Source organism: Sceloporus undulatus, chromosome 2, assembly GCF_019175285.1.
Source record: "Sceloporus undulatus isolate JIND9_A2432 ecotype Alabama chromosome 2, SceUnd_v1.1, whole genome shotgun sequence".
NCBI classification, from domain to species: domain Eukaryota; kingdom Metazoa; phylum Chordata; class Lepidosauria; order Squamata; family Phrynosomatidae; genus Sceloporus; species Sceloporus undulatus.
The window spans coordinates 260,823,996-260,842,481 of record NC_056523.1 but is presented as its reverse complement, the minus strand read 5'-3'; the positions used below and the strand labels follow the sequence as shown (position 1 = coordinate 260,842,481).

At 40.7% G+C, this 18,486-nt stretch overlaps 1 protein-coding gene across 2 annotated transcripts in view; it reads left to right on the top strand.

Moving 5' to 3' along the window:
* Positions 1 to 18,486, top strand: part of GRAMD2B (GRAM domain containing 2B) — a 68,253-nt gene that overhangs the window by 31,501 nt on the left and 18,266 nt on the right. For both annotated transcript variants that reach the window (XM_042451120.1, XM_042451122.1), the window contains exon 2: positions 15,946 to 16,068. In XM_042451120.1, the coding sequence (XP_042307054.1) occupies positions 15,946 to 16,068 (123 nt within the window). The remainder of the gene's footprint in view (positions 1 to 15,945; positions 16,069 to 18,486) is intronic.

Below are 18,486 nucleotides of genomic sequence, written 5' to 3'. Positions count from 1 at the left end.
TTCTAGGTTTAATCAAAACATACACAAGATGGAGGGAGCCAGTTTATCTCATGTCTCAGTTTATTACTCTGAGATACAATCATCCAAACCAGATCAGTATCTGTCTTCCCAAAAACTAGGCCACCACGTTCTCCACCAGCTGAAGTTTCAGCCTACACAACCAACAAGGACGGCCCAGCAGATGCTGAATGACAGAACTGTGATCTTGGGATTTCACAGTACAGTAACCATCTATGTCAAATAGAAAAGGCTGCAGTCCTCTCAGTAAGCAGCAATGAGGAGCCAAATGATCCTGGCCCATCAAATTCACTACACTCCTATGTGGGTAAGGCTTGGCACCTGTTTTATTACAGCTACAGCTAGTTTATAACTTAGTTGGTTGGCATTCCTGTGAGTTTTCTCACTGAGGTATGAATAGGTTTAATACAAAACCTCAGTAACATGCAAATGTGTGTACTGAAGCCCTGATCATTTCACTTTTTTAATAAAAAGCAACCTGGTAGGCTGTTGTTCAGAGAAAAGAAGCAGGGGGAACTGCTTAACCCTTTCCTTGCTGGCTGGTTATTTGGGGGGGGGGTACTCAAAGCCTCCTTATTCTTCATGTGCACACACACATGCACATGCTTACACACAGAGAGAGTTTTCCAGATGTAAATTTACAGTGTAAGTATATATGTGGAATTTACAGAAGTTATTTTGAGAGAAGTAAGACTAAGTAGCCCCTCTCTCACCACTCCTCCGTGCAGAATTGTACATGCTCAAGTCTGCTTTTCTTTCTCTTCTTTTCAGTAAAGATTTTGTAAAACATATTTATGTGTTCTCTGTGTGTTTCAAGTCATTTGCTTTGAGAAATGCCAGCTGTTTCTGGGACTTTTATATTACTGAAGTGCCATCCAATTTTTCTTGCAGTTGGCTTTGCTCTTGTAAGTCAGTCTGTGTGTCTGTGTACATTTGCACATATCAGTCAAGCAGATTGCCTACTTACTTGACACATCCAGTCTGGAAAATTCCTGGAGCAATCATATTTCTTATTGTTATAAACTACTCTGGGAGGAAGAGTAAAGGAAAATTTGCACCGTTAAGCTACAACCTTAAACTGATTTATAGGAAGAATATTCCATTATATTTAATAGAATGTACTTTGAAGTAAACATCCACAGTATTGTATAATTACTTTGATTTATTCTTTGCAATTATTTAAATGGAGCTATGAGAGATTCCAGTTGCCTAATGACAATGTGTCTATAGTTATGTTAATACGCTGCACACCTAATGAGCATCTGTCCACTTAATTCCCAAAATCATATATCTGAAATTGCTGTGTGTTTACTTCCACTTATTTTGTCCTCCTCTCTAGTTGAGAAATAGGGCATGCTAAATTCTTGTGTGTGTTTCAGTGAATCAATTTCTCTAATGTCCTAATTGGATACTTAATTTGGCTCAATTTGACATTGACATATAAATATAAAAGGACTGCCATCCCTTTTGCAGGCAAGCTAGTCCTTGATAATCCACAGTACTGGATCAGTTAAGGTGGGAGAGAAAAGAAATTTCATGAAGCATTTGAATGTGTGTGCTTCAGAGACACACAGGAAATGTATGTTCTCTGCCAGACAGTATGACAGATTGGAGAAAAATAACCCTGTAGCAAACAGGGTTTGCAAGATTTCTGCAAAAGTATAATGCTGAAATGGAAGTATGACATGTCTTTCTGAGTGAACAGCCACAAGATTATACTGCTAGTTTGGATTGTACAAAAGTGCTACATTTGGTTTGTACAAAAGTGTTAGTTTGGTTTGTACAAAAGCTCTACCCAGCCCCAAGTCCCAAGTGATTTTGATGGTACCTATTTCTGAGTAGATATGAATAGATGGTACCTATTTCTGAGTAGATATGAGGGTTAACTATCAATAAACCAATCAAGATGTATTAGTCAACCAACTATAACAACATGTTCATTGCCACAGCTATTTCCTCAAGTGTTGCTTCATAGCAATGCTTTACCTTATAGGTGTGGAGCAAAGAATTTAACCATGTCTGCCAAAATTTGACACAGAGCATGGTTAAAGGATTGCCACATAAAGGTTCACTTGAACAAAGGAACTTGTATGAGGGAAAAGTACCAGCCTATTTCTATCATTAGTTTTATTTAATTTAATGAATTTAAAGTTTTAAATTAAAACCCTTAAAAGGTCTGAAATCTGGGCAGCTGAAAGACTATGTTGTTCACCAGGGTCAATGAAGGAGGTTCGCAATTTTGGATGAGTTGGAAGAAACTCCAGATAAAATCAGGAAGAGCACCAAAACTAGTATGTTATGACTATGTCTGTTGCTTGAAATTAAAACATATTGCAATATACCATTTCTTAGCTGATTTGCTTTACAATTTGTTTCTGGGACTAATTCATATGTATTTGACAGGGAAAATATATGAACTGTGCAATGGACACCCAAACAGTGGCTTGCCACTATAGGCTTGGGTGTAATATTTGAGACCACCCATGAATTGAGACCAGAGTTATAATAAAAGGTGGGGCCTTATGGGCCTAATCTGCCAACAGGGGGCAGACCTAAGCTATTTAAGCTGTCTTGCCCCCTCATCAGCCTCTTTTGCGAGATTGCATCCCACCCTTCCACCCTTAGGACAGTATGGACCTGTTCGGTCACTTCGGGGCCAGGTAGCAATTTTCTCCCCTTTTCCCGGGGTTTTTTGCCTACCTCATACTGTTTCTAGGGACGGGTAATGGGCTTAGGGCAAGATGTTAAATAGGTTTCCCCTGGCCTAATGGGGGTGGGGGAACAATCGGTGTGCACCCAGGCACCCCATTGAGATGAAAGGTCTGGATCGGGGCAGCCTTTACATGTCAAGGGCCATGGAGGCTACTCGTGAAACAGCCTTTTGGGAAGATATGGGGGTTTTGCCCTCTCATTCAAACTCGAGGGAGTTTGGGAGAGTGTGCCTCATATCAACTTCCCTATGACTGGCTGAAGATACAATCCGAGGATTCGGTTGCACACAGAGGCGGGTTACAGACGGGCAGGGGAAGACGTCTTGAAGGTGTATTCTGCTGAATACGGAGCCTCCAGACCGCCCGCCCCGGGAGCGTGGCTCAGGTGTATGGGGCTTCCACATGGGGGTAGTGAAGACGCCTCACCTGGGGCCGTTTCTGATCCGTAGCTTCCATACCACCGCCTCGCAGGACGCTGCAAAGAGAGAGGCAGCTTCCTCACGGGCGGCCAAAAACGGGGCTTTTTTTTTTTCTTTTGCCGGCTGGCGGGAAAAAAGCAGCACCTTTTTAATGCCGCTTCTTCCTGCTTGGGGCGTGCAGGCGGCGCGTTCATGGCGGCATTCAGGTAAGGGCTGTCTAAAGGCTATACCTTCATGACGTCATGAGCACACCCCTTTTTGCCCATCTGTAACCCGCCAGAGTCTGGTGTTTTCACCCTTTGGGAAGGCTGAAGAGGTAGTTTAGGTAAAGTCACCTGGCTTCAGCTGAACCCACATCAGGATTTCACCCTCAGTTGAAGTCACAAAAGTTTACACTTATCAATTGGGGTAATAATAATAATAATAATAATAATAATAATAGGTTTTAGGTCTAATAAAGGTCCATTTATTTACATCCAATTTACATGTCTGGTCTCTTTATTTCATGGTGGGAGATCAAAAGAAGTGTATATTGTATTAACATGGATGTGGCAAAAAGACCATCACATCTTCCAGATACTGGACTGCAACTCCCATAATCTCTCACCTTTTACTATGTTGGCTGTGGTTGATGGGAACTACAATTCACCAATATCTGATAGTCCAGAGTTGCCCAACCTTGGTACAATCCTACATATGTATTTTCATAGAATCATAGAGTTGGACCAGAAGTTCAACTGCATTCTGCCATGCAGGAAATCTCAATCAAAGCATCCCCGACAGATGGCCATCCAGCCTCTGTTTAAAGACTTCCAATGATGGAGACTCCTCCACACTCCAAGGGAGTGTGTTTCACTGTTGAACAGCCCTTACTGTCAGGAGGTTTCCTCCTAATGTTGAGATGGAATCTCTTTTCCTGTTGCTTGCATTCATTGTTCCGTGTTCTAGTCTCTGGAGCAGCAGAAAACAAGCTTGCTCCCTCCTCACTATGGCATCCCTTCAAATATTTAAACAGGGCTATCATATCACCTCTTAACCTTCTCTTCTCCAGGCTAAACATACCCAGCTCCCTAAGTCGTTCCTCATAGGGCATGGTTTCCAGGCCCTTCACCATTTTGGTCGCCCTCCTCTGGACACGCTCCAATTTGATAACATCCTTTCTGAACTGTGGTGTCCAGACCTGGACTCAGTACAGTATTACTTCCCTTGATCTAGACACTATACTTCTATTGATGCAATCTAAAATAGCATTGGCCTTTTTAGCTGCCACGTCACACTATTGACTCAGGATCAACTTAGGACTCTTTTCATGTCCTTCAAATCATTAATACAAAAGAGACTGTGTGGCAAGAATGATTTAATCATTTTCCTCTCATGCACCAGAACCTTCACAGTTCCATGTTTATTCTGTGAAAAACCCATTCATTGGGGGATTTGCTTAAAAAACAGCATAATTCTTGGCAGAAAATCATTTTTTCTGTGCAGGAAGCTTACTTATAAACTCAAGATATAAACACAAACCATTTATAAAGTTGCAAAAGGATATTAGTCTTTGGGACTAAAACATAAAATATTAAAAATATTAAAAATTATTAAAACACTATATAAATACCTTAAAAAGCACCACACAGGTTTAAAAGCCCAGCCTCATCAGTTCCTAAAAGACTGAGGGCACAATGGTGTTTTGACCTGCCAGCAGAAGGAGAGGAAGGACTGGTCCTTCCTGTCTTCCTTAGGGAAGGAGGTCCAAAGTCTGGGAACAACCATCGAGAAGACCCTTTCCTACTAAAGAAGCCTGAGAAGGTGGTGAGACAGAGAGAATGGCCTCTCCAGACAATCTTGGAGATCTAATGGGTTCATAAAGGGAGATATGATACTTCAAATATCCTGGACCCAAGCTATATAAGAGTCCTGTGTAGTACCATGTTGTGTAATAAGTGTATTATGTAACAACACAGTTGTGTTGTGCAACAAATCCCATAGTATTCTGGTGCCTGTTGCTTAATGAATCACATAATACTTCAATGCCTATGGCACAATGGGACCCAAGGCACAATGGCAACACTGCTTGCTCCATTTGTGCCATAGAACCAGCATAATATATGATTTGGATGTTAGGCTATGACTCTGAAGACCTGGGTTTGAATCCTTGCCTGGCAATTGAAAGCCACTAGGCTACCTTGGGCAGGTCACACTCAGCTTACAGAAAAACAAAGGCACCCCCTCTCTGCACAAATCTTGTCAAGAAAACGCTATGATAGATTCATTTTAGGGTCACCTTAAGTTGTAAATGACTTGAAAACACAATCAAGGGTGTCACTAGGAGAGTACAGGGGTGATGTTGCACCAACTGACACCCTAAGGGATAGTGACACCACTGATCCCCAAACATCTGCCTTTGAGCACATTCAGCTGTGTCCCTTTAAAATGTTGAAGACGTGGTGTGAGTGGGGTGAGGCTCAGTGGGAAGAAAAAGGAGAGGCCCAGGTTTTTTTTAAATGAATTTTAATTTTTTAAAATTTATTTAAACATAATTTTCAAATTCTTTAGAAACATCGCATCTTACTAAATTTCCATTTTAATCACATGAAACAGTGTACATATAAATGCATTTAGACAGTACATATGATATTGTAATTCAAAGGTATAATTTTAATTTTGCTTGGTGTTTATGTCACAACTATTGCCATTACATTCAGTGACATATGGTAATTAAAATTTATGAGTAATATTAGTATAGAAAACATTACTGAGGATTCTGTAACGTGTAGCATGGGAAGAGATCAATGAGGGATGATACTATGAGTTACCTTACTGGATGACACCAACCCTAGTGATGCCACTAAACACAACATCGACAACCCAGAGATATAGCTAAGCCTCTAGTACCTCTTGAGATTAAGAGTGTTTTGCAATATTGCAATTCATGTGTCAGTTAATGGTGACATAAATACCTAACAGGATACCAGTCATTATTTCTGTACAGAAGATATTTTCTGTGCAAACAACTCCATGTGCACTTTTTATGCAGAATATTTCCCAAACTGCAAAAATACTTCTCTGTCCAGGGTTCATCAGGGTTTCCTGGCCCTCAAAAAACCCAATTTTCATGTGGAATTTGAATATTTGCAAACATTCTTTCCATTTCTAGTTTCTACTGTGTTAGGATATGATGGCTAACAATTCAGTAAGGCTGTTAGTAATAGTGTACAGATTCTGCAATTAGATGAAAGTTACAACTTGGAGTTGTCTTAAATATACCATGAATCTCTTCTCTCTTCTTGCAAAGCATTTTATTCATTATTCTGCATGAGTTATTAATGACTTGCTATACAGATCACTGTGTGTCTTCTTTTTTAAAACACCATTCCAAAAAGTTCGCTAATCCTAATTTTAATCTTACTGTAAAAATGAAGACATGTCTTCCAATTCTTGGTTGAGCTAATTATTCAGTCATTTTAAATTACATTATCTATTAGTGTGTTAATATCTTTAATTTCACACATAACACTCACCAGACAAATAGGTTCCTATCATGTGATATATTTCATGATGGTTAATGGCAAGGTATGCAGAACAGCTCCTTAATTTATAACAAGATCTTATTTTTAAAATACTATGTCTGGGCAATGCTAATTTTCAAAGAGTCCTGCAGTTGTTCTGGAATTCAAGTGGAAATATGAAAATATATAATGGTGGAAAGTGTCATCTTGCAATGACTTTTTTTAAACACAAGAAGTTCACTTATATCATCATAGATTATGTTATAAAGCAGCAAAATCTCGGTTTTATTGCTTTATAAAGGAACAATCAAAAATGCCTCCATTTTTTAAAAACATTTAAATGTGCATAATTTCTAGGTTCTTTCTGTATGTCATGGGCCTTTTTATTTAACATTATTTAACCGGAGTGCCAATTTAGAAATCCAAACACAGACAAAATCCCAAAGATTCGTAAGTATGAACTTGTATGTAATAGTGTAGATGTTATCCATCCATTGAATCCCTAGAATAGGAAATGAAACCTCCTCAAGATTTCTCCCTCCAGCCTTATTTTTTGCTTTCTCTGGTTCCTCAATCTCTTTGTCTCTTTGAATTCACTACAAAGGCACTGTTAACAGGGAGCATCTAGCTCCTGCCTTCCCCAGCCAGGTGCATTTCACATATTTTGGATTTCATCTCCCAGGATCCACCTCCATTGTCCATATCAGCTGGGATTAATGGGGAGTCCAGTCTATAGTATGCAGAGGACACCAGGCTGTGGAAGCCTGACCTAGCCAATAGCCTTCCTAGTCATTTACAGTAGCAACACTCTTGAGTTTTGTGTCCACATGGATAATTTAGTTCTGGTTGTCACCACTAGAAAGGACAGAAGGCAGGTAATAGGCCAAAGGGGACCTAGCCACAAGAGCACTTTCAGAAAAATATCAGTTGTACTGACACCAGGACTTCCTTTGTCCTTCCTATTGTCTTCTCCAAATATGGAGATGTGAACCAATTAGCTTTTAACAATAGAAGATGATATTCCTATACTTGTAGCTATTCGTTTTTTGTGGGTTTTTCAGGCTACGTGGCCATGTTCTAGAAGAGTTTCTTCCTGACATTTCACCAGCATCTGTGCCTGGCATCTTCAGAGAATGCTGGCCTAGAAAGGAGTTGGGGTGTGTGTGTGTGTGTGTGTGTATAGATATATAGATAGACCTGGGAAGGTAGGAGTGATTTGCATGTGGATTGTTCTGTTGCTAAAGGCAGGCCTCAGGGTGGGAGGGTAGCTATTGACTGCTACCCTTTTAAACATGGCTTTACGAAGGCTTACGTTAACAGTCTTCATTGGTTAACTTCAGTATGCAAAATTAATTCCCAGATAGGGTATTCTGGTATGTGATTTAGCTGAAAATATTTTTCATGTTTTAACAGCCATAAGTATCTGAAGGTCCTTCCTGTGGTGAGCATAATCTATCCCCTTATTCCTGTCCTTCTTTGAGAAGCAAAAACCCTCTTGTTTCATTTGAACGTTCGGAGCCGTTCTTCTAAGATTTGTGCTTCTCTGATTTAGGTTTGGTTTTCTTGTTCTACTATTGTTTGGGCTTTATTTTAATGTTTTATTCTTATTTTATTATGTAATGTTATTAAATTATATGCTGGCCAATGCTATGTCACCTCAAAGTCCTCTGGCATAAAATGGCAAAAGACAAACATCTTAATTTATTAATACAGAACCGTAGCTTTTAAAAATTAGCCTCTCTTTCAGATGTGCATATCCAAAAAAATCTTCTTTTTTTCTTCTTTATGACATTTGTTCTCCTTCCCTGCTTCTATTACATTAAAAGCATAAAGCAAAAAAGTACATTCTACATTCTGTTTTCTCATAACACAGATGAAAGTAATTGTCATTAAAATGCCAAACAGCCTATCTTAAAGAGAAAAACATTATAAAGGAGCCAGACAAAAATAATTTCTGTGTAAAGTGGACTGAAAACATAATAAACTTACCAGTGGCTCATATATCATTAATCTATAGAAATGTTTGCATAATGTCAATTTTGGCCGATTTTCCTCACAGGGTTTGCTTCCTCTAAGGTAACAGTAAGCAAAATGTAGGTCAGAACATCCTGGTAGATCTTAAGGTGATGTATAGTAGAGCACCAAGCATTTCTCACCAGAACTTTATTAGAAGAACAACATCTGAAAAGCTCCCTTCCCCTTCCCCATCCCGTGTGTGTGTGTGTGTGTGTGTGTGTGTGAACTGTCTTCAAGTCAACCTCAACGTATGGTGAAACACCTCCAAAAAGCCCTGTCAAAAGTCCTGTTTAGGTCTTGCTGACTCAGGGTCATAGATTCCTTTATTCCTTTATTCAGTCTATTCATCTGGAATGTAGTCTTCCTCTTTTCCTGCTAACTTCTACCTTACCTATTATTGTATTTTCTAGTGAGTCAAGTCTTCTCATGATGTGTCCAAAATATTACAGCCTCAGGCCCGTTACAGACGGGCCTGAAAATACAGACTTCCTGATGCCCCTAACCCTAATATGGACCCAGTCCGTACAAAATGGCGGTGGCCGTTCCACACAGCCACCGCCATTATGATATCACGACCGCGCCACCTCCAAACGAGGCGGCGTGGACGTAACATCTTTGTGCCACGCAAGGGTGCCTAGAGCGCCCTTTCTGCGGCGCAAGAAGGAGCTCCGAAAAGGAGCTCCTTCTGGGGTTTGCATCACTGGGCGCAGCCTTTACATGGCTGCGCCCAGTGACACAGAGGAGAAAGGGGCCAAGCGGCCCCTTTCTCCTCCTCCCCGCCGTCGCTGGGTGTCCTTGGAGCTTGAAGCCCCAAGAACCCCCCTTTCCAGGCCGCGGGGAAGCGGCCTTTTGCCGCTTCCCCATGGCCTGCAAAGCGGTGGATCGGGGCCTCGGAGGCTGCCACTTTGGCAGCTGAGGCCCCGATACAGCAGGGAAAGGGGCGGGTGCGGGCCGCCCCAAACAGGCGGTCTGTAACCTGCCCATGTCTAGTCATCCTGGCCTCCAGAGGTAGTAGTTCAGGTATGATTTGTTCTAAGACGTCTTTATTTGTCTTTTTGGCAGTCCATGATATCCACAAAATTCTTGTCCAGTACCACATTTCAAGTGAGTCAGCTTTCTTCCTATCAGCTTTCTTTCCTGTCCAGCTCTCAAACTCATACATAGTGATGGGAAATACAATGCCATAAATAAAAATAAATAAAAAATAAAAAAATAAATGAGATGTCTTTGCACTTGAAGATCTTGTCTTGTTCTTTCATAGATACTCTCCCAAGGCATAGTCTTCTGATGTCTTTACTGCAATCTCCATTCTGGTTAATGACTGATCCAAGATACTGAAACTCTTTAACAATTTACTCAAATGAGAAAAGTTTTAAGTGACCAGAGATTGAATTTTGTATAAACAAAGTTCAGCTCTGATACTAAAAATCAAGTTCCTTATCTCTGTGCTCAGAAGCACTCTTTTCTTTAATTTTGTGTTGTAGAAAGCTAGTAGAAACTGAGCTTCTAAAAGCAAATCATGTATGTCCAACAAGCCTGAAATATCTCCTACTCCATTGTAAGATAATGGTTCTTCAAAATATGCTAAGGGGCTATACAGACCACCCCTTTGGGCAGAAAGCGGCTCCTTTTTACACTCTCCAAGGAGTGCAGCAGCACGGCTTTATGATGTCCCTTTGGTGCTTCATCATGTGAATGCAGCACCGGAGGGACATCATCATGTGGACCAGCACATGCCTAAATGGCACCCTGGGGGCAGGGTTAGGGCAAACAGCATGTGGACGCTGCACCCTAACCCCATCCACAGGCCGGCACTAAGATATAAATTACAGGTACATTGACGTGTAACATGCAATTTTAGATTCCTGTGTTTTTTACATTAAAGTGAGCATAAGCAATGCCTCTCAGGACCATCATGCATAAAAGGAGATTGGGTTATGTTTTTTCAGTTTTCTACCCGACCCCAATCTCTGGCCAAACCCACCACCCTCCATCAGCACCAAATGAAATTGGCTGTTCTGTTAGCCCCTGTGTGTCAATTATTAAATAAAAACTTTGTGGGAGGAGGCAAAAACCACCCTCCACTTGTACACAATGATCCCAGTCTGGACTAGTCCCACACATGATTACTTTGTTGTACAAATAAAAGAGATTGCTAAATGCACACTATGCATTTCACGTAGTGTAGCGCTATCAGTCAGAGGCTGCAGATCAAGCATATTGCAAAATTTCTCCACTTAAAAGAAAGCAGAACCCTCATGCTGGCAATGCCAGTGATACTGTGAAAGTACACAACATTGATATTTGGTGGTTTTATACCCCTCTTCCTATGTGCAACTCAGATTATCAATTCCACAACTGAAGGACTGTTTATCAGTGCAGTCATTAAAGCTTTTCTATCTTTGGGAGACTAGAAGTGAATGCAGCAATTTTGAGGATGTTGTGAATTGCGTTTTTGGTAAATTAGCAAGGACTATGATTGTTGGCCTTCTGATTCCTCCTCTACCACTGTTAAATTGTGTGTATAGTCTAAAATGTCTAGATGCATACATATGTTAGTTTAGCAGGTCTCTTTCTCTTTGCCTGGGTTTATTGTAATCCCTTTTAGGTCCCCTAAATAGGTTGTGCAACATAGAGACAGCATAACCTAAACATCTTTGCTGTTGGTTCATGGTTTTGCCAGCTTCCCTACTGATAAGAACGCTTTTCTCCTTGAGAACAGGAATCATCCATTCTCCCAGTTCTATTGATCACAAGGAAATGAAGTCTCCCAACCTGTAAGCTTCACCATAGCTTCTAGAGAGCAAGGCCTGGTGGGTTTATAAAGCCTGGTGATTGAAACATTCCTTTCTCTCTGTCCCATAGGGAGCAACAGCTGACTGCCTGTCTAGGAGATCTAGTGATCCATATAGATGGCCCATATATCTCCAGAGCCCAATTTAGAGTTGCCAGAGTGAAAACTGTAGCAATGTCCTATATCTTTTATGGCTGTGTGTAAAAGGCAATTTCAGCCGGTGCTACCTGGCTGTATGACAGGCAATACCTGCTGAAATTCCCTCTTCTATACAACCATTAAAAGAACAGGGACCATCTCAAGTTTTCGATCTGACAACCTTAGACCATCAGATATACATCAGTTGTGTCTGCTTTCAGATGAAGGTATGTGAGAAAACTGTCCTTGCCTTTGTTTCTGTTACTGCAGCCATCTGCCATCTACTTATGATCAATAAAACTGTTTTGTATCATCGCTGGCTTCATTTTACTTCAGCCTGTCCTTGAAACTAGTTTGGTGAGGTTTTCCATAAAAGCTCTCATTCTGACATGGGTGGTGGTGGGGGGTCTAAGGAATGAGAAACACTGAATCAATCTCTATTGGTGAAAAACTATGCAAACTGTCAAGTGATAGAGGACAGTGCAACATTTTTCATTGTCAGTGAATACAGGTAGGACAAACTCTTGAGTCTCAACACTCTCTACTGAAGAGAAAATAATTCAGTTAGCTAGAGCAAAATATTTGCCAGGCAAGCAAGCAGAATAATAGTTTAATTTTTGTCTGAAACAAATTTCACTTTACAGTGTATATTTACCAACTGCTAAAATCAAGGGATGGGACAGATAAGAGAATGCTCCAAACTCAAAGACTCTGACATACTAGACTCACTGTAATATGATAAATATATCAAGTGGTTTAATTTTTGCTGCAATTTCTTCATCATTGGGGTTTTATCCTACCTTTTGAAGCCTTCCACTGCAACGAAGAGGAGGGAATTAGGTTATCATTGTACTTTTTCCCTTTCTTGGTTCATAGTTCTGATATGTCTACTGTTCGATAGTTTATTGCTTACAGTTATTTTAATGATACATTGTTTATTCTATAAATTCTTCCTTTTGTTTTTAGACTGTATGCCACAGGTAGGCTTTTATTTATATTTTGCTACTTGCAATGTACAGCACTGTGTAAATTTATGGTGCTTTATAAATAAACATAATAAACATAATAATAATAATAGCATATGGGCACCTGTGAAAATAACTAATCCAAGCTCTGGGACTCTGCTTCTGAGATCAGAACTTTATTGAACATTGTCACTAATCTGGGAGGAGGTGATCTGCTCCTTCTTATGGCCCACAAGATGTGTTCTTAAAACCACAGGTCTGCAGTCTTATGTATGGAAGCCTAAATCTGCTTATTCTGAAACAAGTTCCACTGAAACCATTGAGGCTGGCTTCTGCATAAATGTGTTTGAGACTAAATATAGCACATACCATACTTGACTCCTCATCAAGACAATTAATACTTTAAAACTTTGACATCAAGCTGAATCTACTCCTTTCCTCTACAATGAGAGAAAAGATTACATGAGCTGCTAGTTCACCAAGTCAGCTATTGCTTCTCTGACCTTTTCTGGAATTGCATTTGGCAGCTCATGTTGCTCAGGACAGATACAATATTTGTTCACTGCACAAGCAAAACAAAGTCATTCTGTTTCAACACAGCCAGTACCTTCTTTTATTTGCCTTTCAACAAGGTGTTTTACTTTCATCCAGCTTGTTTTGGCAGTGTCTACCAAAGGAGGTCTGATGTACTGTCTTTTCCAAAGATACAGCCAATAGGTTCTCTCTGTTGTGATTGTACATTAGGACTCCTGAGGCTATTTTTCCAGGGCGGGCCCTGCCCTGCAGCAAGGTAAATTTACCTGCTTCAGGCAACACCAGAACAAAGGGATAGATGAAGAGAGGCATGACATTCAACTCAAGAAAAAGGTCAGTTCTCATAAAATGGAATAGGCAGTTGTGGCCCACCAGATGTTGCTGAAGCAAAACTCCATCAGTATAAGACAGCAATGTCAGTGATGTGGCTTGGGAGGAGTTACTCTCCAAGATCTACCGAGCCAGACCTGTGCACTCCAACATAGATTATCTGAGGCTACTAATTGCATCCAGGACCTGGACCAAGAGATGAATCAAATAAATGTACAGCAATAAATATTTGAAGTGAACCAGACTCAGGTGTACTTTTGTATCTGTATGTGAAAACAGACATAATTTCAAAATATGCCTATTTGGAAGCCATAGGTAGCGTGTGACTAGAGCAAAGAGGCATTCCATTCTGCTTAGTCTGTTGTCATAATAATTCTTCTCCTTCTCCTTTTTCATCATCAATGTACATGGTGCTATACAACAATAAAATAATAAAATGAAAAGTTTTAGACTGAGTCTCTTGAGATAATGATAATCAGATGGGCAAGGCCCATTCTTTAAAATATCAAAGCAAGATTGTCTAACCAGTTGCCCAATCTAAGGCCCGTTACAGACCACCCAAAAGGGGCGGTCTTGGGCCGCTGCCAGTTGCAGCGCGGGGAAGCCGCTGCAGCCAAACTGCGCGACTCCCCCGCGCTGTAAAAAAGGAGCGCGCAAATCGCGCTCCTTCCGGCAACCCGGAAGAGATGCCGCAAATGCCAAAGTGCGCATTTGCGACGTCTCTTCCGGGTTTGGATGTCCGGACGCACAGCATCTGTTACGTCAAGATGGCCGCGCCCATCTGTATAGGGCGCTGCCATCTTGACGTACGGAATACACGCGAGGGGCAAGGCGCATCCGGAAGCGCCGCCCCTCACGCGTATTCACGGCACAACGAGGGCGCTGCTTAGGCCTGTCTATAACGCGCCTTGATTTCAACTCTGGGCTGGTGTCAGAATACCTTTCACAACATTAGCCCTGGCTCTGGAGAAAGGGAGAGTGGACTCTTCTTTGGAGAGCAAAAAAACTTGGAATGCACCATATGATCCTATTTGTTTTCTGTCCAAGAATGAATGAAAGTTCAAATCCTGGGCAATGAAATACTGTCACATCCATCCTAATTAAAGATGAAGGGATGTCATTATTTGAAGAGAAGATGTGAGAATCTCCATCCATTGCTTCTAGGAAATAGGCCACTGTAACAGCCAAAAGCACTCCTATCAAATTTAGGGACATTTCGTACAAAGTTCCAGTGGCTTATGGCTTCCACAAACACAGAGACAATCTTTTATTATTAACAGATGATGATGATGATGATGATGATGATGATGATGATGATGATGATGATGATGAGTGATTAATACATTTTATTGCATTTTGTTGTAGTTGTACCATTGTGAAATGCATTGTAGTTTTTAAATAAAAAGTTGTATAGAAATGTACCTAAATAAAAAGATGATCCCGTTGTGAAACAGAATCTATTCTCCCTTTATGTTGTGCCCCTCAATGGAGAGAAAAAATATTAATGGGTCCATTAAAACTAGTAACACATTTGGTCTGATATGATATATAATCCAGATGAAACAAGAAGCTCATTGACTCCACACTGCTTTTTAGGAGTTGAATTGACTGTCTTTGCTTTTACTCTTTATCGTCCACCCAATGCATGGTGAGATGTGAGAATTTTAAGAGCTTAGCCATCGCATAGAAAAAACAGATGCTATTTCCACTTTAGATGTTTCAGTGACCATGCAGTGAAAATTAAATGTTTCTTCATAGCAACTGAAGCCACTCTAGTATTGGGAAATATTTTTTTATTTTTAAACTGCATCTTTTAAAATATAAAAAGCACACTCTTTAACTACCAAGCTGAAACTGGAAAATAGAATTAAAGCAGATATTATAATAGAGGTCTCCAGTCAAAGTAAATGTTGCTGTTGACTGCTGCATTTCTTCTTGTAGCACTCTCTCTCACACTTTAAATAACTAGATAATATTCTTGTTGTCCCAGAGCATTCAGTGGCAATTGCCAGCATCAGCAATATTTTATCCTCACGCAGAGGAAGGATTTTTTTAAAAAAATGCCTGTATGCATCATAGCTAAAAAAAAAAAAACCTCAGAGGACTCTTATGGTTTTATAGCCCCCCCCTCCCCAATTCCTTTCAGGTTCCTTGGCCATTCCTCCTCCTCACTGGATGAGAGCATAGTTTACATTAGTACAGGAAGAGTTTTGAAACAACTATTCCTTTATAAAAGAAGATGTGCCTATCCACATCTCCAAAGACTAAAGTGAGCAAAGATACTGAAGAGATCTGATGACTGTAATTGCCAACCATACCACACAACTTCCTTCATTCTCTTCCCTATGCCCTGTCCCCAACTCCTGCTGCCTTTTACCGACTGCATGCAAATGCTCAGATGAAACATAAGACGTCAACCATCAATATTTGTTATGAGCGCTCCTACTACTTTGCATTTGTGTGGAACAGCCCTTTATTTCTTGATTAGGACTAAGAAAGAATGTTGCTTTCTTGCAGTTCAGAGAGTGAGAATGGAGCAGAAGAAAGGAAGAAATCTGGAAAGCCATCCCCTCAATTGTCACAGATACCATCTAGTGATGCAGAATATTTTGAACACCAGAGGAAAGTTTCAGTTTCAAGGTAATAAACAATTCAAACAATGTAAACGTTTCAAAAATATATTGATCTACAAAAGCCAATATAACTGTACAGCCTTCAAACATTAGAGTTCTATCAAGGTTTATGCACTTAAGCATAAGACATGTTTGGACTAGAAGAAGAACTCTAAATGAAACCCTGCACACCAGACTTTGAGCAGGAAAAAAGAATCGACCTTATAATTATTTCAGATATAACTGGATGCAGGAACATCAACTGTGATGCATGCAATACAGGAACAGAATAGCTCAACATTTATAAGGACTATTAGCCGTCCAAAAGAGCCCTAACTTTTTTCTAGTCCATTCCAAATAAATCCCTGATTAAGCACCAGAGCACAATTAAAGCTGTCCCCATGCTTCATTAGCCTGCATGGCTATAAATGATGATTATCTATCAATAAGGGGGTTGGGGCAGCATTCAGTCAGGGTAAACATGATGAATGTTGTTTGTGGCAAACTTTAGGTCTTCTGTCTTGGGAGTTTATCAAAGGGGAATTGGAAGTATAATCCAATAGCAATCTGAATGCAATCATGAGGTTTAACATTATTGCATGATAACCCAATACACTCAAATTCGGGCAATGGGAAGTCAGTCCAAACGCAATCATGTGGTTTCACATTACTGCATGATAGACTGCAATATTTGAGCAATGGCATGCTATTTTGGGGCAATGGGGAACCAGTTCGAATGCAATGCATAGTCACGTAATTGCGTGAAACTAGCGACTTTAAGTGAATGCGTTCTGGCCCCACTTTCTTTTCATTTGAATTTCAGAGAAATTCCTCCCGTTTGATAAACTCCTTGGTGTAACATGACACTGATGGAGCAGTGGTTAAATGCCTGTACTACAGCCACTCACTCAAAACCATAAGGTTGCACGTTCAATACCAGCAAAAGGGCTCAAGCTTGACTCAGGCTTGCATCCTTCCAAGGAGGTCGCTAAAATGAGTACCCAGATAGTTGGGGGCAATTAGCTTACAGTTATAAACCACTTAGACACTGATAGTTCAGTATGAAGCGGTATATAAATGAAGCTGTTTGTTTGTTTGTTTATTCCATCTTGAGGAAGTGAGGCTCAATGGTAGAGGGCAGATTTGTAAACAGATAATCCCCAATTTAATCCTTGGCACCTTGAGTTAAGGCTGGAAAACATTTCTAGTTAGAACTCTGGAAGGGCACCATCAGTCAATGTCAACAGTACTCAGCTATATGGACCAGCAATCTGACTCAGTTTAAGGGCACATCTAGACTGACTGAAAAGTCTCAGATTTTGTTCCTCTTCTTTCTGATTTTATACTGGATTAAAATAAACCAACCTGGGGAATTGGTATAAAAAGTTTCTGATTATACCAGGAGCTGACAGAAAATACTCTGGGATTCACAAATTATGTAAGGCGGGTTACAAACAGCCCTCAAGGGGCCGTTTTGCCGCCGCCGCCATTCGCTGCGTAGGGAAGCCCCAGCTGCCAGACCGCAAGGCTTCCCTGCGCAGCAAAAAAGGAGCGGCGAAATGCCGCTCCTTTTTGGAATGTGGAAGTGGCGCCGCGAGGGGTGGAGTGCGTCCTCACGACGTCACTTCCGCCGCGACACGTCTGGACGCACAGCGTCCAGTACGTCAACATGGCGGCGCCCATGTGGATGGGCACCGCAAAAAAGTACGCGCTCCGCGCGTACTGGGACGAAGGGCTGTCAGGAAGGTAAGAACCTTCCTAACCCTAATACGGCCCTTCCTAACCCTAGTACGCGCGGAGCGCGTACTTTATGGCGGTTTGTAACCCGCCTAAGGGTCTCAAAATAAAACTGGAAAGAACAAGAACAAAATCTGGGAATTTTTTAAAATCAGTCTGGATGTGCCTTAAGACAACTTCTTACATTTTAGGACACTGTAGGCCATACTTCTCTGCTGCTATGTATGAGTTACATACATAGTTCTGGTGAATGAATCTGTCTGTGATTCAAAGCTTACAGTAGTTTGTTGTTGTTCTTTGTCATTAAGTCAACTGTTTCCTATGCTTACCCTATGAATGAGACACCTCTAAGAAACCCTGTCATCAACCACTCTGCTGAGGTCTTCCAAACTCAGGGCTATGATTTCCTTGACTGAATCAATCCACTTGTATTGCACTCTCCTTCTTTTCCTACTGCTTTCCACTTTACCATCTTTTTCAATGAGTCACTTCATCTCATGATATGTCCCAGGTACAAGAGCCTCAGTTGAGTCACCTTCATTTCAAACCTCAAAATAAGCTCATTGTTTCCAGATCTAACTTATTAAATATTCAGAAATATTCTTAAAATATGCCGAGGCCAAAAAAAAGCCATCAAGAGTGAGCAGATCTGATTAAAATCAAACAAACTTCAGATCAGCAAAGGCCAGCAATAATTCCATTCAGAAGC